General features: G+C 44.0%; 1 protein-coding gene across 1 annotated transcript; it reads right to left on the reverse strand.

Moving 5' to 3' along the window:
- Nucleotides 1-40: 40 nt before the first annotated feature.
- gabra4 (gamma-aminobutyric acid type A receptor subunit alpha4) lies at nucleotides 41-23336 on the reverse strand. The gene is made up of 9 exons (XM_047585764.1): nucleotides 22951-23336; nucleotides 22681-22799; nucleotides 21376-21443; nucleotides 20948-21168; nucleotides 20269-20351; nucleotides 16525-16668; nucleotides 15856-16008; nucleotides 9085-9341; nucleotides 41-5924 (listed from the first exon to the last, which is right to left on the reverse strand). The coding sequence occupies exons 1-9, from the start codon at nucleotides 23037-23039 to the stop codon at nucleotides 5382-5384; spliced, it is 1677 nt and encodes a 558-aa protein (XP_047441720.1). The 5' UTR covers nucleotides 23040-23336; the 3' UTR covers nucleotides 41-5381.
- Nucleotides 23337-25435: the final 2099 nt, after the last annotated feature.

Below are 25435 nucleotides of genomic sequence, written 5' to 3' on the forward strand. Positions count from 1 at the left end.
ATCTATCGGTGCAAACATGCACCAGCAGATAAGAGGACGATTTGTTTTTTTTTTATTTTCCGCGTTGTGACACAACAAACGTCTGGAATCACGGCGTCCCTCTCCACCGGGGATTATTAATAACCCCCCAAATGACTCGCACGTGTGCTAGAAAGTGTTATACAAATTAGGATGTATCATCCTATTAACTACCAAAGGCCCACATGTTAATTATATTGGCCTGTGGCATTCCAGAAACTGGGCTAAGTGAAAGCACTCAGATACACAAGCTGCGCGAGAAATCCGCCCAAAGGAATACTACAAAAGATCGTGGTGAATTTAAATCTTTTCACATGTGACAAACACAGACATACATCACACAGAGGAATGCAAATTGAGGAAACAGTGGAATGAATCTTTCTCTTCTGCGAAGTTAATAATCACAATCCAAACACACCAAGTCTGTTAAAGCTCAGTTAGAGATAACTCCCAACGTATCATAAGAAAACAAGTGTCTTTTAAAAACACAGGATATATGAAGACATGTCCAGATTTAGGGATAAAGTTGAGTCAGTTGGTTGTTTTTTCGTTGCAGGGGCTTTTGTATTTACACCAGACAAACCCAGATGCTTGCCCTAAATCACTGCCTCCCCTAGACTTGAAGGATTCTCATCTGCGAAGACGGATGACTGATAAGAATAATAATATGGAGGGCAGACCTGCGTTGTTAGTCTGCGAATCTCTAGAGAGCTGCCCGTGAAATGAAACGAATGATTAGACGGAGTGACGGAGCTCTTCTCGGAGCACGACTCCTCTAATAAAATGCTATCAATAGATCTTTCACATTAGAAATTAGACACTAAAGTAAATGCAAATCACCCTGTTTGGACATGTTGTGCTGAGACCCATCTTGATCTTATGCTGTGAAGTCTGATTTGAAGGGGAAAAAATAAAAAAATAAATAAAAATCACAGCGCCATACTCCCTCTAGTGGTTCCTTTTTAGGCGTGAGACACAGCACGAGAAATAACCAGGTCACTGTCTTTGAGGTATTTCAAGCGTCCCTAAAGCTCTTCAGTGCCCTGTTAATATGTGACTGTATTACTTTATATTAATGTGGTTGTGCACACGAGTTGATGTAAAACTACAAAGTTTCATCCGTGCAAAAAAAATAAACCTGCACAAGTTTGATTTTTAGTCTTAGAATAAATGTTATTCTAGAGAAGTACAGAGATTATTACGTATGTTAGCTATGAGGAGGTTTGAATTGATCTTTCAAGTTCCTTGATATTTTGTAAAACAATTGATTTCAGAACGTTTTTGATGATAAAATAAAGGAGGCTTTGCTCCTTTTGCAGAAATTGGTGCAATTAGCAAACAGTGGAAGCAGTATTTCCATTTTCTGTAGTTTTACTTTAGAGGCAAATGTTGCACTTTAAGCCTCACTACATGTATTAGAATGATATAATTAATAGAGATTTCAATACTGAAGGTTTTATAGGACCTTATTAAAGGTGGAGTTTTGGTTTGCGAGACAAGCAGTGACCAAATTTCTGAATTAAAGCATTGTTTGCTAAAAATAAGTTCCTCGTGTTGTATTAAAGACACAAAGATAATTATCCATCAGTCACAGGCATTTGAAAACTTTTATATGTAATGGATTAAAGGGTGACTGCTTCATTCATTCATTTTCGGTAAACCACCTTTCCCAGCTGTCCCTGGTTGAGAGGCGGGGTACACTACATATGGCTACTTTAGATTAGCCAATTAACCTAACGAGCACGTCTTCGGACGGTGGGAAGAAGCCGGAGAGAAGCTACGCAGACGCAGGGAGACGCCACACAAATCTAATTCAAGTGAAGCAAAGTGGGTCAGAGTTTATCCTTCATACAGTAGGAATATTTTAGAGGGCCATAGCATATTCAGTATAAATGTTTTCCAGTACCTGTTGTACCAGTTGCTATGCTAATTAATGTTTTCATGAAGGAAAGCAGGATAGTTGTCTGTAGAGTTGTACTGTACCACTTCTTCAGTTTAAAAAAAAAAAAAAAATGGATCAGTTGAGCCACTAGAGGGAGTGTTACACCGCGCTTTACTTCAACTGTCTTCTCAAGCTACAACGGACGTCCCGTTCTCCCCCGTTATCTGCACGGCCGAGTTTCTGACGAAGCTATTTTTACGCCCTTGATGATGATTAATAGAGATCACGAATCTCAGCGTCAGATTTCAACATGTCTAGGTGCGAATCTCCAACTGTCTGTCTGTCTGTCTGTCAACCAGAACAGAACAGAGCGTCTGTGGAAGAAAGAGATAAATAAAATAAATCCCACAACCCCACGTTGGCAGCTCCATCAACCATGCACACACTCAAGGTGGCAGAACTGCTGCACATAAACACCGGACATCAATCTGCTGTTGACACGGCCCTCGTTAGTCCGTGGATGTTGTGTGTTTCCGTGATGAGATGTATTTTGCACCCTGTTGTTACCGACAGAGAAGACGTGGGGAGGGTGGAGGGGAGAGCACGGACCAACGGGGGGGTCGTAACAGCAAAATCAATTTCACACATGGCTCGGTTTAGGAGAGGTGAGTGGCGCCGGGCATCTTGATCTGTCCGTCAGGCCGCGCGTTTTCCCCCCCGTCGCCGTGGCAGCATCATGACTCCTGTTAGACTGAGCGATGAGCGAGCGCCAAACGACCATGACCGCATGGATGTTATGGCTATTAGAGCTCCAACTAGGCACGCACTGCATCGCGAGAGGCCCACGCACGCCGTATCCGCACGACATCCCCGTCTGCAGAGGGGCGCGGCGGCGCTGAGCTCATCCCGCCACCTGTTTAACCTTCAGCTCCTTCGGCGAGGAGGGCGAGAAAATAAGGCCGTGAGGAATTGCGGCCTGTTAACTGAGCCCGGTTATAAATACAGACGTTTCAGGGTGAGTCACGTCAGCACCTCTCACTTCTGAAGATAACTTGATGTTTAAACGTCTCTCGGTGCCAGTCATTAACCAAAACTGCGATTTTGTGATGTGTCCTTTGTCCTTAATGTTTAGCAAGCGATCACCAGATGTGTCTTTACCCAGAGACAAGGACTCAATGACGAGGCGTCCCCTGCTTCACCTCCAACGGGCGTCATGCTGTGTCTTATCTGGTTAAGGGCGTCCCCTACCTAATCAAGGACTCGATTACCACCGGAAACCGGTGACAAGTCCCTTTGCTTTTACATGAGCCTTTTGAGAAGCGTCTAAACTACATTCACCGGGCGGAAAATAGTTGGTTTCACAGAAGAAATGCATCGTGTCACGTTCGCGCGTCACATTCGGATTACGAAATTCATTACTCTTATTCCATTTCTTGCCAAGTGTTGAGTGAGGATTTTGATACCGCTCTCACGTTTGCTCTCTGAAGATGACACCACAGCCGAAACAGGTGGAAACAACGACGCTAGCTAAGTGACTTCCTGGAGTCTAATCGGTGGATTTCATTTATGAGATTTAAATGTATGTGGAAGCTGGTAGGTGGACTTTGTCACCTTTAAAGCTTTCAACCTGCCCAGTCTTCATAGCCTCCTGCAGTCAACCACTGTTACCTGGATGGACAGTTCTCCAACCTGCCCATGACCATCAGCTATATCTTGTATTATTACAGTCTGAGTGTTTCCTTTAGTCAGATGAATGTATCTATGACAGAAGTTTGCAGATGGGTTCTTCCATATGAGCTGGGTTCTGCTCAAGGTCCCTTCCTGTTCTTTTGCTCTGGAGGTTTCAGGTTTTTGCAAAGCATCTTGAGATAATTTGTATTGTTATTGGTGCTATATAAACAGAACTGAACTGAAACAGCTGTTTCCAGGCTGAGATATGAACCCCGACTCGGAAGGATTTTACTCACGGGACAGTGTGCGCCATGAAATGCTTCAACGAGTACGTGAACCTACAGAAAATAACAGTTTTGCATCCTCATTACAAAGTAAGGAGCTACACCTCCTGCTGATCCGCCTGGCGTTGCTGACATGGTACTGGTGTCTTAAGATGGTTTACAGTGATCAAATGATCAATAATTAGTTTGAGAAGGATTCAGAAACAGAATCGGGATTTGATCCAGTGTCGGTTTGTTGTTTAGTGTGGCCTTATTTCTCACTCTGAGAACCCGTACCGACCTTCTCATCTCAACAGGAATAATAATGAAAGCATTTGGTCTGATTTTTAACAATCCAAGTCAAAAGAGCAGCCCTACACAGCAGCAGTCCTGCAGACTCTCATCAGGTTTTTTTTTCTTCATCCAGTCACACTTGTGTTAAGATTGTGGAGGACAGCAGTCAGCTCTTGTGTTTCTCCCCTGCAGCCGATGTTTGGTAACATTCTTTCACTGAGCATGACAAAATGTCTACAAAAAAAAAAAAAAAAACTTGTTCCACGGGCACTTTCTGTTCCGTGTATGTGTTTTTTTTTTCTTTTCATGCAGCAGCTCATTTTTAATCACTTACACAATCTTTGTCTGCTATTCTCAACCTATTATGGCAGGAAAGGAGCTTAAACCCTACTGCTGCATAAATTAATAACTTGTCTTTACTACTTCCTGCCGGACTTATCCCCAAATTTCATCTTCAGCCTTTCAGATTAGTTAATCCATCTCGATGCTTACCAAGTAGGTAGTGTACAAGAGAAAAGCTTTTCATGGTTGATCAAGTCGCGGCCTAATCTCCACTTAACCCCCGGACTTTTATTCTGACCAAATCTATTTCATATTCGTTTAAAACTCATATGTCCGGCAATCAAAAACCATAATTTCGCAGAACCACAACAAGTGATCTGTAAGGGACCCTTATTTGAGATGATTTAACTCTGCATCTTCTAACCTGCTGGCACCAGGGCACCAAGTTCAAATGGAAGTAGCGTGTATTCATTAAATATAAATCTGTTTATCCTAATAAATTCATATATTTACACTGTCGGAGCAGTTCGGTTTCAGGGCGCGCGCATCCAAACGTCTCGACAGGTGCGGGGTACAAAAAAGTAGGAAAAACAAAATCCCATGCTTTGTCTCGAGCGCAGTCCAAAATAGATGATGAGGCAACTGAAGCCAATGGAGACCTTTACGGTCCGATGTGATATAAAGAGGACAGTATTATATCCCAGTGTGCAGGTGCTCTTGCTTATGTTGAGTCAGATATTTCTAAATTGAGTTGATTTGTTCCCATGCTTGCTGTTCCAGGACCGTAGGAAGAGAAAAATAAATGTATTCTGAATGCGTCCTCCAGGATGTAGAAGTGCTTCGTCCAGCACATTCACCTGTTTGGCAAAAAACAAGTTTCTTCTTATTGTTCACGAACTCCCATTATCCTGATTTGCTTTCCGCGTGTTAAAAGAAAGGATCATCCCTCCTGTCTGTTGCCGGGGCGAAGCCTAGCCGCCTTTAGCCACCATCGTGTCCTTCGATAAGTACACCACCCAGTAGACCATGTTAAAAGCGCCGAAGGACACCGGGAACAGGAACCGCGCGTACTTGTCAATTTTGCTGGTTCCTCCCATGCCGGCGGTGGTGGGCTGAGAGCACGGCGTCTGCTTGGGCTCCAGCTTGTTCCCCATCATCTGGATGCGCTCCAGCTTGGGCGCCAGCAGGTGCTGCAGCGACGCCGAGCCCGGGTTGGGCTTGCACGGCGTCGCCGCCGCCATCACGTCCGGCGTGGACGCCGCGGGCTGGGGCGTGCTCTTCACCAGCTGGGCGGAGGAGGAGGCCACGCTCAGCAGGCTCTCGGACTTGGGGCTGGAGCGGGAGAGCGTGGAGGAGCTGCCGTTGGCCCCGCTGGCCAGGGGTCGCAGCGGCCTCGCTCTTCCTACGCCCGAGATGTTGATGGTGGACTGGGCTCTCTGTTGGGCGCCGCCGGGCTCCTGCTGGGAAATGTAATTCATCCGCTTTCTCAGATTGCCGTTGGAATCGGGATTTTGCTGCGAAAGACGAGAACGAACAATAGTTGAGTTGCTCTGATACGGATACGGACACATTGGTTCTTATAAAGCACGGCAGATCTGTAAAGTTTCAGACTGATACCGATGCCAAAAAGTAGACACTCGGGGTTCCATGTGAACGACAACCATTTCTAAACAAGAGATAAGAGCTTGTGTAAGTAAACAAATAATAAACTGGTCACTGGATTGGTCCTCACTAGCACTGCTCTGCTGAGACTTAGCGGCAGCTGCACTCATTGACCAGAGATTGTCGAACACATGGCAGTCTCTGTATTTAATGCTGCGCGTGTTGTCGCCTTTGCTTGAAGTTACAGTGCTGCATAAGTTGCACGTTGCACTGCTACAGTCCCTTCTGGAGATGTGAAGCCACACTTTCAAATTTCAGCCTGAGGGGAATCGATAAGCGTGAAGGCTAATGACATCAATGAATTGAAGCAGTTCGTCCCTAGTAAAAGACAACAGATTTTCCAAGAGCTTGGATCATTGCGTCTCTTTAGCATTAACAAAAAAAAAGAAAAAAAAAGAACAGAGCAGAAACATAAGGAAAAGATAAAACATTAAACGTGTCAGGATGTAATATTTAGCACGCTAACTAGCTCAGTATCTATGGCTATAAACTTCACTTTACGACTAACCAATTCAGTCATTTTTTCTGATGTCAGGTCCTTAAAGTCTCAGCAGATCCGTCCTGCTCTCAACAATATTCTAAAACTGACTTGACTGACTTTCAAGTGGCGGATCTGAAAACCATTACTGTGGACTTAAAAACTGAGCGGAGCAGCAATATTAAATCACTGCATGACAGACACACCAAAGATCTGTCTGAGACCATACCGGGCTTCCCCTGCCATAGTTAATCTGGAGACCTGAATTGGTAAAATGTTTCAGATGTGAACTTCAAATGGTTGTTTAGGAGACTTAAAAAAAAAAAAACAAAGATCCAAAAACAAGAAGAGCCTATTTACCTACGTACTTGATGACAATCACACATTAACTTGTGGCCTGACTGAGTTATAAAGAGAGAAAATCTATGGTAAAATTAGTTCTCAATTCTCCTGTGGAGGTAAAACCCAGTTGCGTCTGTTGTTACTGAAAGTCAACACACATAACCCTTGTCATCTGATTACAGTCCTCCTGACACAGATGGCCTTCATCTGGTTTTGCGGCCGACAGGGTGTGTGTGCAACACAGATGTCACTTAGCAAGGATTTCACTCATTTCACACGAGCTTAAGACAGAAAGTAGGTAGCGCTGCATCGGGGCGGTAATGCAGTGTAGCGTCAAAGGAGCTTATCCTTTTGAGAGTTTATGTTTTCAAGCAGGGAGAGTGTGATGCGGGTACTAAGGCACTGGGAGAAATAATCCATCGCCGCCTCCCCACCCTGAAATGCAGAGCGCCCAGTTTTATTGTTTCCCATGTTCGGCTGAGGAGTTGTGTGTGTGTTTAGAGAAAGGAGGGTTTTTTCGTCATGGGTGAGATGAAAGAGGTAAAAAAAAAAAAGGTTGAGGAGCTGGAAAACATCAACACACCCTGACCCTGAGCCCCTCCGCTAACAGGACGTGCTCTCGAGGAAGAGAGCATTAATACCCCCCCGACTCCACCACCCCACCCCACCCTCCGCTGCTGGAGCCTTTTCTAAAACCTATACAGATGTATTCGGGCTGCGTTGCCGTGGCAACCCACTAATCCACTCAAGTGCCGTTGTCACTATACTGCATTCAGGCACGATTACGCCACACTGGGATTTGTACTGGAGGGGGCAACCTAAAGTAGTTTGTGTAAAACTGACATGTGCATCACTTGCTGGGTTGTGTGTCAGCTGCAGAGATCAGTCAACGCTAGACCTCCGAACGTATTTCATTAAAGGGAATAACGTCTAGGGAGCACGCACACGCCGCATCCAAATATCTGACTAGGACCTCAAAAGTTTATTCTGATTCAGCCCTTGTGTCTGGCGCGGTGTCGGCGTCGGTTTGCTTTGACACGGGAATAGGAGGCCGTGTCAATTTATTCACGAAGAATTTCAAAATAAAAGTCCCCCGCAGCACACGCTGTCACAGAGAAACACCTCGTGACTGGCGACAAACATCTGCGCTGTGAAGATTCTCACTCTCGCATATTCTCCCTTTCTTTTCCAAACCCAGAGTCATCGGAATCAGCATCAGAATCTATATTTGTACCTGAGCAAAGAGCTAAATTCAGCCAGGCCGGTGACTGTGGAAGACTTCAGGTGTTTAATTGGATTATCTGCTTCATTTAGCACGTGAACAAAGGAGTTGTCTTAACTAATTGAAGCTATGGTCGACAGATCAGTTATCTGTGTCACAGCCTAAATGAAACCGAGATCCTGTTTAAACTGTTACTGAATGATAATGATATATTAAAGTGGTAATCTTGATGTTTTTCATTCGGATAAATAAGGAGTAATGGGACCAGAAAGAGCAGCCACAGTCTGCAGGTGACAGACTGCACACCTCCCACCTTTCAGAGGTAACCGACTCCTCTCACCGCGCCCTGCGGTTCACAGACTCCTGCTGAAATCAGATCATGTTTGATGATGTTATCTGCAGAATTAAACCACACCTGCTGTTACCAAAATCAAATCAGCCAGGGCAGAAATGTTGGACGCTGCCACCGAGCATAGTGTGGTTTTCTAGTGCAGACCGCTTGAGACAGATTTATTTAGTTTTATGACAAGTTAGTTTGGGATAGTGTATCAAGTTTGGAAACATTTATGGAGCTACAAATCGTTTCTCGTAAATGCCACAAACGCCAGGCTGTGCTGGTGGCAAACAGAAGTCTGCAAACGTCCTGGATCAGATTTCTCTTGCTTTCCATGAAATTCTCTGACAATCCTCAGGCAGGCCCACTTCTGTACAGTCAGGCCAGAAACATTCTTTAATTCAGAGAGGCGGGGCACACAACCATTCACAGTCACACCTACGGCCAATTTAGAATCACCAATTAACCAAACGAGCGCGTCTTTGGATGGAGGAAGCTGAAGGGGACCTACGCAGACGCAGGGAGAACATGCAAACAGTACAGTAAGCACATAATAAGGAACACGCTGTGTAAGCGCTCCTGTTGCAAATCGTTGAGCCACTTCTTAAAAGCTAAAAAAAAAAAAAAAAAAATCACCTGCAGCACTTCCTCTGCGTCCTTGACCTTGACAGGTGTGGTCTGGGGCACCGGGGGACATTTGGCCGGCTTCTTTTTGGCCCGCTCAATCTGTGCATTGGTGAAGTAGTTGACGGCGGCAAACTCGATGAGGGCGGAGAAGACGAAGGCGAAGCAGACGGCGATGAACCAGTCCATGGCGGTGGCGTACGAGACCTTGGGGAGGGAGTGGCGAGCGCTGATGCTGAGCGTCGTCATGGTCAGGACGGTGGTGATGCCTGAGATGGGTCGGAAGAGAAAAACATTTTTAAACACATGAGAGATAGTTGATGGTTTTATATTTGGACGGCAGCTCGGTGCATCATTCGTCAAACTGGCCTAAATCTTAATGCAAGTGGATCAGCTGTATAAATATCCATCTGCCTATGGAAAGAGCAGCCTCCCCTGAGACTGGCGTGCATTTCACTGCAACACACAGCGGATCAGAATAGAAAACAAGAAGCGTTCGGCAACGCAGTGTGCTGCTCTCATTTGCATATTTCATTAACTGGATGCAGAGGGATAATGAACCAAAATATTCTGTGCTGTGGAAAAAAAAAAAGGGAGCACAATGATTACACTGCATTAATAGGTAATCGTTTTTAGCCACTTGGGGGCAGCTTACAGTTTTAGGTTTACACAGACAGCAGATTAAAATTAGCGATCATTTGGAGTTGTGTCTCTTACTAATTATAAGTCTAATATTTACTGAGAACAAGAAACCAAAAAAAAAAAAAAATGGAAATTAAAATGCCACATAGAGTAGAGCTGAAAAAGTCTGACGGCGGCTAAATTGTGGACCACACGGTTTCCAATTTTGTGCACAAAGTTCTTTAGCTCTTGTGTATCTTAAAAGCTATATTGAGGATCTTTTTTTGTGTTTTGTCTCCTTCTGGCACAGAGAGTTATTACATAAACACTGTTTATGCGTGAGAATAATATACTATATGCTTACAGTCCCTAAGTCATTTCTCTTCTTTCATTGCTCTCCAATGAGGAAAAGCCACATCAATGGTAATCCATGTTTATTTGTTTTTTTTTAGATTAATCCTCCCTCTGAATGCAGTTTGTTTTATTTATCCGGAACGCCACAATCGTTTGTTTGATGCTATGTTCTACTTCAGTCGTCTTCATTACATGGAATTTTAGTTGCATTTGTAACTTGTGTTTTTTTCCGTCATACTCTGAGCTGATGTAGGTGTCCTCGTAGCTATGGGCGCTCCCCTCTTCAGATCTACTCCTGGTGTTACCTCTGCACCAACACAGAAAGGCAGGAATGTTGCTATGGGCAACAGATGTACAACTCTGGCATACTTGCCACTACTTTTTGTGAACTTGTTTGGCAGTTGCTTGAAGCTTTAAGTTGGACTAGTTTGCTATCAGTTATGAGTAAATTGGCTTTTTATAACTCAAACCCACGTTTGACCGAACAACCACATAAAAGTAGCCACCTACAATTTCATTTTTTTTAATTTTTTGTTGCATAAAGTTCATCTGGAAACACTGTTTCAGTGAGCATCGAGGAGTGGAATTTGTTTGCAACAAAATGGCTCTGATTTATTGTTGGATGTAGAGGTAAGTTTCATTTTGGTCGGAAACTAACAAAAAACTGCTCCCACTGGCAGTAACTTGAAGAAGGACATAAGTAACAAAGATATTTCACAGGGACTGTACATCCAATAATATAACAATACAAAAACACTGTGAACACTTCCAAGACTGCAGTCTCTAAAATACTTTCTGTTTTCATTGGCACAGTCGGTGCTGCCAGATCTAGCTGATGGTTTTTATCCCAAAAGCTGTTCATAAAACTGCCAAACTCACACAAGACCTCCCAAAATATTAGATTTTTTAGTACTATAACCACACAGATTGCTTCTGTTCAAGCACAAAAAGCCAAGCAGTCGAAGCATCGAATTAGTCAACAAACGGCGGCTAGCAGTTAGCAAGTGCTAATATATAGCAGGATCAGTAGAGGGTATACACTGACGTCACTGCCGCATGAGGCCACGCCCACCTGAGTGGCAAAAAAAAAAATGACGAAATGTATCATTGAATACACCGTAGATACACCAGGAAAATGTGGATTATCAAGTCAAATTAAGGACAATTGGACTCAGCAATGACCCAAGCTATCTAGTATGGATTTGGAAAAGTTTATTAGCCTCAATTTCATTGAGTTTAGTTCGTTTCAGTTATGATAAACGTAGCTAAATAAAAGATGCTAACGCTAAGAGCTTTACTGGGGCGTAACGTTAACCATACAACACTAGCGTCCGACCTGACGTCTAAATATAATATAAATAGTTCATTGTTTTATTGTTATTTATCGTTGGAACTGAAATAGCAACTGTCGGTCGTAACTACGCTAAAACAACAACATCGACATCCACATCTAAAAGCCCTCCAGAACGTAACTATAAGTAACTTAAATTATGACTTCATCAAAACATACAGCATAAATTAACATTACCTGACACTAAATGTGAACCACAACACCAGGTTTCGGTGCCTGGATTCCAGTTGTTTCTTCCAAGTGCAGCGATCCATTTACTTTTACTTTATCTTCTTTGGCAGCCGGAGATATCTGATATGTCTGTAAAAAATATATCTCTGGCTGTTTTGCAGTATCACAACAGCTCTTCCCCATTTTCTAAATTAATTTTTACAATTTAGACGCTATTAAAGCCTGTGATTAAAACTAATGAGGCTAATCTCCATGTTCAACTATCACTCGTTGCCACGCACTTTGTCCGTAACCACGGAGACTTCGCTGGCTGTGACGTCATGTGCACACCCCTCTATATAAGAAAGCTCTTTTCCATCAGTGTATTAGGCCTGGTGATATTTCTGTTCTCTGTCTCCACAGTATTTCATAGGAGAAAAAAAAAATACACTCAATAGGATTATTTTTGTCTGTATGACAAAAAAACTCAGATGTGCATCAAATGACATTACATCACAATGAGCTTAGAGCTTCCTAAAGTAGATCTCACTAAGACAGGTGATTCTCCAACCATGTAAACAATGTAGGTAAAGGAAGGTTATACATAACAGAGCTGGAGGACGCACTGACTGGGACACCTACACACAGTCCATCCTGGGACTGAATGTCACATGCTCCCCATTTACTTGTCACTGCAAGAGAGGGGCAAATCAAAATAAAACAAGGCACTAATCTGGTCAGCGCACAAGGTCATGCGATGCGTAGCTCCTACAAAAACACAAGGTCCCAGTGTAGGCTTCACCACTCGTCCTTGGTATTATTAACCAATAGCACTAATGTGATTTGGAGAAAATCCCCTTTACATTGAAGATTTGGGACAATCTGTGCTGCAGAGTCCTTGCCCGACATGAATTCATCCCCTGTGCCGGGACGTGACCGCATTATAATTACCTGTCAATCAAAAGCAGCCGGATGACATTGACAGGTGAACTGCAGCTCAAGGCCAAAGACTGAGGATATTAACCTCTAATGTAAAAGCCGAGACAGAAGATCGAATTAAAAGTATTAGCTGCAGAATTCCTCTGACTGTGGAATCAAAGTATATGGTGCACGTGTGCTGTACAGTATGTGCCTGATATAAGGGAAATTACTTGGAAGTCATTCTCTTATTGTAGTTAAGCTGGATTTTGGCTGCATTTGATGATTGATTCTTACGTAGACCCGCAAGGAGCTCAGTGAAAAGATGGGAAACATCAATATCTCGAAACAAAAAAAAAAGCTGTTTATTTCTCCGCTCAGTATTTCTTACCAACCTACACTATCTCTCGCTTTTAATATGTGTTTCATAACCCTGGGAAATCACTGTTCTCTGCTTTTGTTTTCCAAAATGGATCACCGAAACCCACTAATTGTAGATTTTGCATTACATCACATTGTTTGTAATCCAATTAAGCAAACTAGATACCGTACTTTGTATTAATTTGCACGGTGCAGCAAAGAGCCAGGAAAGCTGTTTTTCGCCACCTACAAGTCTTTACGCTGAGATAAGCTCATCTTCTCCACATTCGCAAATGAAGGTGTTTAACTCTTCGTGCAAAGGGCCGCGAGCTCGTGCGTTAGACTTCGTGACCTCCTCGCGGAGTATTAAAAGGCTACACCTGCGCCCTCTCCTCCTAAGAGAATATTGCGGTGGAGATGTTACGAGGCCAGAGCGTGGAAACCAATCAGTCGACGCGCTGAATGAGCTCGTTAAAAATGTGCTTTCTATTTTGACCCCTCTATCTAAAACGTTGAGGCTCCAGCTGTAATCCCCCTCCCTCCACTCCTGTTTGTCTTCCTGACAAACTGCTTCTTTCGCTCCGGTTGAGTCACCGAGGCAGCAAGTCAAAACAGAGAAGAGTGTGGCTGCGGGGGAAGAGGAGGAGAAATCCAAACTCCCCGACCACCCTCCTCCCCACCCCACGAAACGGCTACACACGCGCGTTCATGCTCGGTGGATAACAGAAAGCAGAAATCTGCTGCCTCAGAGACTCGACAGATGCAGCGATAGCGGCGGAGCTGTGATACCTCTGTCACGCTGGACAGGTCGGGGCGGAGGGGCGGTGATGTCCATTTGCACCGAGGGGTCACACTGTGAAGCAAACACACAACAACAAGCTACGCAGCTGGCAGCAAAACCACACCGAAACGCACGCAGGTGATGCCGCGCTGTGTGTGTGCCACCAGCTTGGTTGTTTGGTTACCATCAGTGATTCAGTATGTTGTGACAGTTGGAGTGAATGCTGCTGCCAGCCAATAACATGCCTATTATTATAATTAAAGGGGAAGGCCTCCGATTTTATCTGGTAAATTCTCTTTTGTGGGAGTACGTACATTTGTGTTGAACAAAAACAAAATAAATAAAGTCCCGTAGCTGTTCTGGGATTCGGTTCCCTTCCTCTTCACTGCGCGTGGTGATGGTTTGAAATCCCCCCCCCTTCGGCACTGACAACACGCCGCAACATAACAAATCAGAACCACTTCCACAAGTGTCAGCGTCATTATCTCCGAACGACTTTCCATCAACATGTGAGTGTGATACGCCTCTTGATAATAAAACGGCAAAGCCCGGAGACACCAGCCTAGTTTTGAGCAGTTCTGAGAGTCTGTTGACGCGCGCTCTAATCAGTCTATTCTAGGACAGAGCCAAACACTGTACAATGGGAACCTGGGAGAACGCAACTGGGTCACGGACCAACGAGTAGACGACATGCAACTGAGTCATCTTGTTTGTGAATGTCCGTCTTACTTGCTTCAGTTTTTTGAGCTATGTGGGATGAATTTTGGGGGTAATTCAATCAAACTTCACCTTCTTGGTTTTTTAAGCTGGAGTTGATGCCTGTTTGGTTTCCATCTGTAAAGTCTGGTAGTGCAGTTAATTGGTTGATTCAACCCCATATCGACCGACCATCGCTCAGGGCCCTCAGGAAAAGGGGCCCTCCTGCAGAATCCACTCTGTGCTGCTTACTCTGTTTTCCTGATTGAGCAGACCTTGAGGTGTGGGGACTTGGGCTGCTTGTTCTGTTACGAGGTCACAGGAGGCTGGAGCTTGTCCCTCCGGACACTGGGTGAGAGTCTATCACAGCAGGACTGACAAAAACCAGTCCCACCCCCCTCCGTGGCGCCGAAGCAGCACTCTGTGAAGGAGCATCCTTCCTTCCAGCTGCTGTGAGGCTGTGCAGCCGAGCCGAGCCCGATAGATCACATATGCAAACAGATCAGGCATAAGATTATGACCACCTTCCTAATATTGTGTAGGTCCTATGGGTTGAACCCAGGAGCCTCTGTAGATCAAACTTGTTGCAGTGCAAGATCTCACAGATACTTAATTGGTTTGGGATGTAGTGATTTTGGACTGCTTGTGCTTTTTTTAGTTGTTCCTAAACCCTTTTTGTGTGTGTGTCTGTGTCAGGCTGCATCCTGCTGCCAACCAGGCGTGTCCTTGCTATGGGGTGAAGGTGCCTGTTCTGGTCTAGGTGGGTGGTTCATGTCTAAGTAACATCCTCCATTGTAGACCCTGTGCAGCTGCTGCAACACCACAAATTTCCCCACTGTGGAATAAATAAAGGAGCTTTCTCTCAAACGCCCGGTGAACTGTAAACATAATAAAAAAGAACAACATTACTCTGAGGAATTAGGGCTCTTCAACATTTTTCAGACCATGGACCTCTAAACTGATGGAGAGACCAAGTAAGGACCAGCCTACATACTATACGTGTTCTATATTAAACTCAGCCTTGTGTCATTTATAAATATACATGATTATTATCATTTTGCATATAAAATGTCTAATCAACCAAAGATTTTGTGGCCCCTCTGCAGTGCCTCCGCAGACCCCTTTGGGGTCACGGACCCCCTGTTGAAGACCTATGCTCTAAGGAATTAGGGGTTTATGGTTTTATATGGTTTCAGGTCCCAGCCTTAAAAAGATGTAATGGATTACGCATTTAAAAATATTATAAATAAGATTTTATTTTTTATGCAATGTTGATTTGCACTGAGGATGTTTATTTTGGCCCATTTACAAGAACACTTCCTGGGAAGATTTTGTATCAGCTGCTTTCTGAGACAAAACAATTGTGCAGAAAAGCTTAAAGGACGGATCAATAGTGAGCAGCTCTTAATATTTCCCACACAACGTGGCGGGACCGTGTTTTGTCGAGTAGAGATCCGCTCCTGTTTGCTCTGTTTGCATGCAGGCATCAAATAAACAGACAGGCAGGAGCAGAGAGACGGAGCAGGATGAGGGATGTGTGAAGTCTACATACCGAAAACGGTGCGCGCCGGCACTGATTCCTTATTTATCCAGAAGGACACTTGAGAGAGGATTACTGTCATTATGCAGGGGATATACGTCTGAATCATGAAGTAGCCCATTTTGCGCTTCAAGTGGAAATAGACCGTCATCACCACATATTCACCTGGAAGGGATCAACAGAAATGAATTAGCTTGATTAACAATGAATTTGAAATTGAAGGCTGACAGATTTTCGGTTAATACAGCTCGAGACAGATGTCACATTTGATCATTCTTTTTCTTCACCGCCTCCATTTTCACCCAAACGGACACGTGTCTTCGAATCTGGCTTCATGCTGCTAAGATTTCTCTGCATCCCTCAGTCTTTACGGGAACCAACAGGCCCTCCTAAATGACTCATGTGTGCATGATGTTTACAGAGTTTCATTTCATTAAGTTGGTTCTCCGTGCTAGTCATGGTCCATTAGACTGACTGCATGCAAATGTCAGAGCTCCAAATCCTTCAAAAATCAATGACCAAAAATACAGCACAAACCTGGCGTATCTCACAGTTGTGACCTAATGTAATAGAAACAGCTTTTTCTTATCTGTAAAAGAAACAACTGCAAAAACAAAGGGATTCTGTTCACTAGGCTTCAGCCGAAGGGCGCAAAATGGTGAAAGAATGAGTAAGCCTCACCTGTGATGGATTTAATCGTTTCACTGGAGACCGTCTGGCCGATGAGATCATACTGAACGAGGCTGGAGGATTCAGGAGGGACCTCCACCGAATGCTGAGGCCCTTTAGTCCAAGTATAGATCATCTCCGTCTTAGGATAAGCGTCTGTGGGCAGAGAGCAAAGCCTCGCTGAGATGAGACACTTACTGTAAACTGCAATATGAAAAAAATAAGATGTACAGTAGAAAAACCTTTGCATGTTTGTATACATATGAATGCATGGATTTATTTATTTGGTTTATATATTCTATATTTGCATGTGTAAATGCCTCATCACACATTAGTACCTCACAACAAGCTAGGAACTATAAGGACTGGAATACAAGCATTTTGTCTTTTTTCAGTTTAGAGAGATTAGAGTCTTTATTGTCATTGCACGGTAGCATATAACAATATACATTGCACAACGAAATTTAGGTACAGCTCTCCTGTCAGTGCAAAAGATAAATATTCAATAAATAACTAAACTAGACAAGGCATGTACAACAAACTAACTAAAAGGGACACTATATACAAATTAGAATGTAAACAGGACTGTATAGCCTCTGGATTTGTAAATTTCTGTTCAGTATTCTGTGCTTTAATGAACTGTAAAAGATGTTATGGTAAAAATAATTAATTTAAATTATTAACCTCTTTTTTTCAAACAGATACAAAGCAATGTTAGTATTCATCTGGAGTCACAATAGTGATCTATCATCAACTGGTAAGTTTGTGTGTGGCTGGAAAATTAGGTTGATGGGACAAAACTGTTAAGTCACCATTGTTAAATGAGGTAAAATAATGGTGACAGATGAAATTATATGAAAGCCCTTGTATTTCCAGTATTATAGGACTAAATGACTTGCATATATTTTCTGTGATTTGATCCATGTGAATGACATGTTGTCAATTATTCACCGATATGTTTCATTCTCTTTGGCGACACCTGTGGCGATGAGCAGTAATTGCACGCATACACTTTGCAGCTCACCAGACCTCAAAACAATTGTGTAAAAGTCAGCTGTCTTCTTCTTTTTGTTTGCTCAGACGTGGTGACCTTTACTTGCAACACTAGCAGAATTAAATAATAGTTTGCTGTGAAGTTGATGAAGTTTTATTTGCTCTGTCTTCCCTTTCTTAATGCTGTAAATACAAGGACTTTCGCAGTATTTGTGCGGTGTAGAAGCCTCTGAAACCTTCCACAGACTCCTTTATAGTTGATTGACAGGGAGGATATTTTCTCTGGCCACATGGCATTGCATTGGTATTAACTGTGCTAATATTTACTGATAAAGCTGCACAATGACATCGAGTGTGACAGGAACGTTCAAGGTGTCTGCCTCCTCCGATGACGCGTAGCATCTGTCAAAGTTGCGACTTTCAAAAAGGGTCGTCTGCGGGGGAAGACGACTTCAAATGAGCCGAGGTTCTTTTTATTTCTCACTGTTGCTCCCTCAGAGCGTTTTAGCAGCACTGCCGAGGTTGACCAGTCTGTGGATTCACAACAAAATGCCAGTTGTCTCCGCCCGCCACTCCCTATGGGACTCCACATCGGCAGGATACCAACTGTGCTGCCAAAATGAAATGACTCCGGTGTGTCATGGAGTGGAACGCAATGCCTGTGCACACAAGTCCAGATGGAGAAACAGAAAAGGAGACGCAAGAGAGAGAGGGAGAGGGAGAGGCAGGGCAGACAGCGAGAAAATGAGCACACACACACACACACATAGACACACACACACCAGCTATGGTAAATAGCTGCATAGGTCTGTGCTGTCCTGAGGCTGAGGAAGGGATTCTGACCTTTCCTTCGCTCCAGGCCACAACAGATCCATGAGCGCTTCCTCCTGACTGGAGGCTAGCGGCAGCAGCAGAGCAGGATGGTGAAAGGAGAGTGAGGACAAGAGGGGGGGGGGGAGAGGGGAGGGAGGGTGAGTTTGTCCTCCGCAATGTCACCACACTGGGTAATTGTCGGCTGATTGGGCGAGTGTACAGACAAACTCCTTGTCTTTTCCTTTCTGCCTCTCGCAGATGCCAATCTTCAAAATCGCTGCTCCTCTCCGATAAGACGGCCGCTCCAGAAACTCCGCTGCTCGAGATAAAGTCATTTGTGCTGACCAGTGAGCCCACTAGGAAAAACACTGGTGCTGAGCTGGGGCTTCATTGTTCGCAATGAAGAATGACATATCTCATTATTTAGTATTAGCAGTCAGTCATTTTATTGCTCAGCTCTGAATCCAGAATCTGTTTCAGTGCCAGGAGGAGCTGTGCGATTTAATTATAACTGGTTGTTTTACTTTCCCAAAGTCTTAACATGGATGTGGAGATATGTTTTTCTCAAACTACATATTGCATACAAGAAAATTAGCCTAAACAGATGAGTTTGTGTTGCTGCTAAGCTAACTGGCCATCTATAGCTAACAACTCTAACTTTTTGTTCATGTTTCTTATTTATTTAGATAAAACGATAAAAAGAAGATTTAAAACAAACCAACACAAACTTCCCCACAGTTAACTGACAGCGCCAGCCAATTTTTTTTCCTATTTTTCTGTAAACTAATCTAAGAGGTCTCATTAGGCTCAAAACGTAAAAACGCAGCCCAGCAGAGGCTGCCAGTCTCTTCAGCAGTGGGTTTATTTGTTTACATCTATTTCAAAATGACTCAGATTCAAATGGTCAACGTGGTAATGAATCACACGTCAAAAAAAAATACTACGTGTCCTTTTTAAAATCTGTCCACGGCGAGATTAACATTTAATTTTTGCACGTCTCCCCTATACCAGCGTTGTTTTGTGTGATTCTGGGGAAATGGGTTCAGGCGCTTGGAGCAGTGTTTGCTTCTCGCCCGCGTTCAGAGGCACAGCAGGAGCAGCGTGGACCTATTAGTTAGACACCAGCTCGATGTGCTGTTTGTGCACAGCTGGTTCTCATTGTGTTGTCAGAGCTTCTTCACTCGTCATGTAGACGATACAATTAAACAAGACTGACTAAAACTGTACCACCGTTTTTTGTGTGTTTTTTTTTTCTGCACTGATAGTTCAGTCAGTTTCTATGGAGTAACAAAATAAACATGTGTATCGTCAGCCTAATAACACAACTGCCTAAGTCATTCTTTGACAACATCAATACCAATGTGCTACTGAAAATTGCTTTCTTTTACTGTTTTTCGATCAAATATAATATGCTACTAAGCTAATGACATACACAGATCAGGCATAACATTATGACCACTTTCCTAGTATTGCGTAGCTTCAGCCTCCAAAACACTTTATACAGATAGTTTATCAGTTTGGGAACTAGTGAATTTGGAGGCCAGGTCAACACCTCGTGCTGTTTTTCATGTTTGTTTCTTTAGTTGTTCCTAAACCATTTTTGTGTCTGTGTCAGGTCCAAAAGATTCCCAGAAAAACATTGACTTGTCAAAAGACGATCAATGTTATTTGCTTTTCCTGTCAGTGGTTCTAATGTTGCGGCTGATGAACTGTTTCTGGCGTTGTGGGAACCTTTTAGGCTGAAGGATGGGAAGCAAACGTGACACTAATTTGACACAGATGATCTAACACAGAATGGCAGAAAATCCTATTGTTCATTAACCCAATTCAATCCTACTCATATAAGTTATTATTATCGTCGTCTGCCATCACATAGGAAGCGACGGGGGGGAATAAAACAACTGTTTAATTTGAAGTCCCAAGTTGATGTATTATCTATTGAGAACTTACAGCTTCCAAACTTGAGGGGACATGCGTGTCCATCCATGGGGAAGTCCACAAGCTTCATGGGACACTCTGCGCTAATAGTCAACCTGTTGCAGGACAGAGGAGAATTGTTCAAATAAGAACACGTTCCACTACAATATAAACACTTTGCTGCATGGAAAGAGATAAAACCACAGTTTCAAAGTAAATAAATTACCACCTGTTATTAGTGCATTGTCCACTCGTTAGCATTTCAGAAGAGACGAGGCTAGCTAGAGTTCTGATATCCATACAACATTCAATCAATCCAGTGATTAACCAAATAATTTTTCCTTATAATTACTTCCAAAATGCTTAAATTGCTGTTAGTCCCCTGCTGTTTTGAGTTGATTTGAAAGTTTGGCATCTGCATTGCCTTCCCACAGCTTTCTCCTGTTTACACTGTGAGCCTGGGTTTGATTTCACAGGAAATCTCCTTCATAGCTTCCAAACAAACAAAGTCTGTCACCACTCATATCCCTTTTTAATGAGTAAAAACAGTAAAAATGGGAACACATTAAACTTTTTTTTAATATTTTAATTTTGATTGTTGGCGCAAAATGTAAATCAAATGATAGCTACAGACATAGCTTTGGATATATATCACCAGTAATGTCAGTACGGTAGTTGGTGTATGGTGACAGAGTCGAGCAGAGCGAAGTACCTCATGGTGTAGAGGATGGTGCCATTCTTCATGATGCGGAAGAGCTTGTTGGGGGCAGTCATGTTGTGAGCAACTGACCTCTTGCCATTCCTGAAGAAGGTGTCCGGTGTCCACACTTTAGTCACCATCAGGTTGTTCAGCCTCAAAATCTCTATGGGGCCCTCGTACATCAGCCTCCGGTCCACCCACGTCTGACGGAAGAACACGTCCATTGTGTATTCCTAAGACAGGAAAATTGACAAAAACAAGGACGGCTGGTTCATAGTATTCAGTTTTCATCTCGAATGAAGTTTGTTTTCCAACTGAGCATAATGTTTGGCTTCTAATAGCTCTCTTGGTTTTCTATTTCCTCTGCAGTGGCCACATTTGGAGCAAATCCGTGTAAAAGTTTCAGCTGTATTGAAAATCACATGAGTGGTGCTACGTACCATTTCAACATCTGACACGGGCCCAAAGCTCGTCACATAAATGTCGGTCTTGACCTCAGTCACAGGGCCTGTCGAGACACGCACACAAATGAAACGTTTAGTGACCATTTCCTGTTTTTAAATCCCTCTGTGACACAGCCCAGTCTTATTCACATTCTGTAAAAACTCTTAATAGGCCTACGACCCATCAGGATCAAAACCAAAAGACATGCAATAGCTTATCTCTGCCAGAGCTGCAGTGACTCTGCATAATGGAAGTGGAAAAATAGCTTAAAAGACGTAAAAACATAATCCTGTTTGATTTTTTTCCCCCCACCGTTCATTTGAATGAAGTCAGACCGTATAGACGCCTCTGTATCTGGGTACTAGTTCTGTTGGCGGGTTGCTTTGCACATAAACCACCAATCAGGCGTCTCTCTTAGAATAATGCTGCTTCTTAACGAGTCGTTTCTGCAGACGGCATGTACAAACACGAAAATCCCTACTTTTTTTTTTTTGCACTTGAGCTGTGCATTAAGCGTTTGTCCCGCAACATATATGCGATTATATAACTACTGGTTCAAACGTGCGAGCTCAGGGGCCCATCTTCGCAAGGCACAGCGATACCAGGCTTTCGGGATCAAGACTTGACACAGTATGGCGCGTGTTTGTTGCGAAACATCACGAAACAGCACAAGGAGAGAAGTAAAGAAATGAATGATGCCCACGACCGATGCACCACATGCTTTGCACGTCCTGGAAAACTGATCTCAGCTCTCTGTATTCATAGTAGCTTTCCTGGAGTTTATTTTTCTTAGTTTGTTTGTTTATTAATATTTCCCTTCGCCTTTATTGGGACAGTTATTTCACATTTGAGAACTGTAACTTTCACATTTTAGACTTTTAGATGGCCAAATAAACGAGACTTCGCTATTATGAGAAAACTGGAGCTTGTAGTTGCCATATTGCATGTGATATTCTTCTCTGGCAAGTTGTCCCTTTCCATTGAGAACATTTGGAGCGTTTCAAATGTGTCATATATTCAGCTTGGATTTACCTCATATCGCATAAGAAGTCAAACAGAAGAAGCAGCTCCTCATAAATTACTAAGCTGAAGCTGATTTGACTTGTAGATTGCAGCTCATTAGTATGTTTGGGGCTGCATTGGTGTACTTAATGCTCTAATTTTACCTCTACATGGCTTAAAAATAAATGAATAAAAAGAATAGATTTCACATCTGTTCATCTGGAAATTCGGCGCGTGACCGATGGATCATGTATTTCCCACTTTTCTCGTGGAAAAGGCTGGACGGTGCGCAGAAATACCTCCGAATCCTGGTCGCAGCCTGTTGTCATAGCCGTCCAGAAGTCGGTCCAAAATGCGAGTAAAATTCTCCGGGTAGATCCTTTCATCCTTCTTTGTTTGTCCAGAGATTTTCTTCACACTACAAAAAAAGAAAAAAAAAAGAAAGAAAAGAAACAAAATCAGGACGCTTAAACTTCACTGTTTCAAAAAACGAGACACGTCAACAGTGTCGAGCTGATCGGAGCGGGAGCTTTTTCAGCACCACGGACAGAGACGCTGCCAGGACTCACCAAGTCGCCAAACAGAAAAAGTAGAAGAGGGTCCGAATCAAAGCGGGGCGCATCGCTGTCACCATCTCCTTCTTCTTGGCAGAGACCATCCTTGCATGCCATACTTCAAGCCTCTTCACATCTCACCCACGCCAGCTGCCTGTGTCCCGGGGAAAGAGGAGCGAGCCGCGGCGACACACAGGGGCAGAGCCAAGTTGTGAGCCCCTCTTGCTCCTGCAGTGTCTCCGCCGGACGCGCAGCACGCTCGCACACATGCACGCACATGCACACGCATGCATGCATACACACATACACTTTCAGTCCCCCCACCCCCCAGCCCAGGTCAACTCTCGTCCGGATCCGAGCTGCTGCTGCTGCCACTGCTGCTGCTTCTTCTTCTGCATCCATAGAAGGAAACTATCCTCCCTCTCTCTTCTTCACTCTGACTCTCAGTTTGCCTCTGTGTCTCACCCTCTTTCTCTCCCTCCCTCCCTCCCTTCCTCTCTTTCCCTCTCTCTTCTCTGTTTGCCTTTTCTCTCAAGCATACGCACACACACACGCACACACACACACCTGCTTTGGTCAGGACACAGATTAGACGTGTGCTGCTTTCGAAACGACTTAAACAGAGTCACATCTCTGACTTCACCTCGCTGTCAAACATGGAAAAGGAGGAGGCAGGGGCCTGTTCATCTGCTCGGCGCTCATCTCGGGATTGGGTGTTGCCCGTGACAGCACGACCCTCCCTGCCGCTGGAAATCATCATCAACATTTTTCTGCTCTAGCTGTTAAGATTTAGCGCCGTGTCTCGGGACGCACCCACCGAAATTCAGACGCACTCCGCGGCGTGGCCTTTGACCTCGGGCACCAACCGGCGTCCGTCACTCCGAGCGCCGCGCGAGCACCGTGCGCGGCTTAGCCTACATGTTGAACTAGTTTCAGGAATGCATCGGTGAGCGCCCGTATTAAGATTCAAATGGGTCAGTCTTGTCGCAATACGCAATCACACACACACACACACAGAGAGAGAGACGCGCACGTCTACACAAAGGCACACAGGTACTGTAGAGGAACTGGGACAAGCCACATGCTGCTTCACAGATTTCTCTGCACCTGGGACAAGCAAGACCTTCATTTGTGTGTGTGTGTGTAGAGTGTGTGTGTGTGTGAAGCGCTGAAGGTGAAGTGCAGGTAAATCTCAGGATAAACAAGATGTCTGAGTTCCACCACATTGGCTTTCCTGATTAGTTTTGAAGTGCACACACACACACACACACACACACACACACACACACACACACACACACACACACACATTTTTGCTGAAACAGGAGCCACTTAGTGTGAAGGGAAGCGGTGGAAACATAATGTAGATATATCACACGCAAAACAAAGTCGGGTAGTCTTACAACGCAGCTCCCCATCCCCTGCACACGCCGCCCACCCCAGTCCTCCCACAATACACTAGAGCAAGGCGGCTCTGTGGGGGATGAGTAATACGCATGCTCTTTGTGTGGGCAGGCTTTCGTCCGAGAGTACTTTTTTTTTTTCCTTCTCCTGGTTTCCTTTGCTTTTCACTTGACACTTGATTACGGCTCTTTGGGCATACTGTAAAAAAAAAAAAAAAAAGGTTGCCATAATATTTCGGACGACTCGAAATGTCACATGTACAGTTTTAAGAAAAGTCACGTTGGCCTTAGCATGCCGCGCTGACCTTTCCCTGTACTGTCTGGCCGGTATTTAAATTACCGTACATGATGTATCACTGTGCTAACATTTGTGGCCTCGGGACACGCGCAACGCACGGAGCACTAACGCATTGTTAGGGGTGTCTAATTTAATTTCCGTTATTGTGCTCTTCTGGAGCTTTATTGCGCACACGTGTTTGTCTGCGAAACAGTTTATCCTGAGAAGGAGGTTTCGTCTGCTTTGTAAGCTATATGCCCTGCAGCAAAAATAACCGCTATGATAACCTAGTTTTTTACCAGCGTGAGCGCATGTGTGCGTCAAGGAGGAAGATGGAAAAGGTGAGATGTTGGCTCTGTGGTGGCCGGTGTGCGGTAAGCAGTTGAAGGGCACGGCAGCTGAGGGGTCTTCACGCCACCGCTTGCATGAGCAGGGTCTGCTGACAGCCTTCACACAGACTACACACACAAAACATACACCTACACCTACAGCTGCTGCTGCTGCTGCTGCTGCTGCAGAGCTTGTTAGTTAGAGCTCAGCACACAGGGAAGACTCCCACTTTTACACAATGTCACTTACAGGAAGATCTCATTAATTTAGCAGATGCAGATTTTTAGGCCAACTAGTCCATTTGGTGGCTTATCCTTATTTAAAATAAAGTAAGTAGAAGAGGAGAGAGTTCCCTAGACTAGACTGACTAGATACTTTATATTACTGCCGGACAGTTGGATTTTTCACATATATGAACATGAATGAAATCAAATAAGATTAATGTTTGAGATGTGATGTGGTCAACAGTGTGTGCCAAGGTTGGACCTCG

The sequence above is a fragment of the Mugil cephalus genome, chromosome 5, assembly GCF_022458985.1.
Source record: "Mugil cephalus isolate CIBA_MC_2020 chromosome 5, CIBA_Mcephalus_1.1, whole genome shotgun sequence".
NCBI classification, from domain to species: domain Eukaryota; kingdom Metazoa; phylum Chordata; class Actinopteri; order Mugiliformes; family Mugilidae; genus Mugil; species Mugil cephalus.

Coding starts and splice junctions, on each gene's coding strand:
- gabra4 (XM_047585764.1), bottom strand. CDS start 23,039: ATGGTCTCTGCCAAGAAGAAGGAGATGGTGACAGCGATGCGCCCCGCT. Junction 22,800..22,950: donor TTTTTCTGTTTGGCGACTTG/GTGAGTCCTGGC, acceptor CTTTTTTTGTAG/TGTGAAGAAAATCTCTGGAC. Junction 16,009..16,524: donor AACGATTAAATCCATCACAG/GTGAGGCTTACT, acceptor GATCCCTTCCAG/GTGAATATGTGGTGATGACG.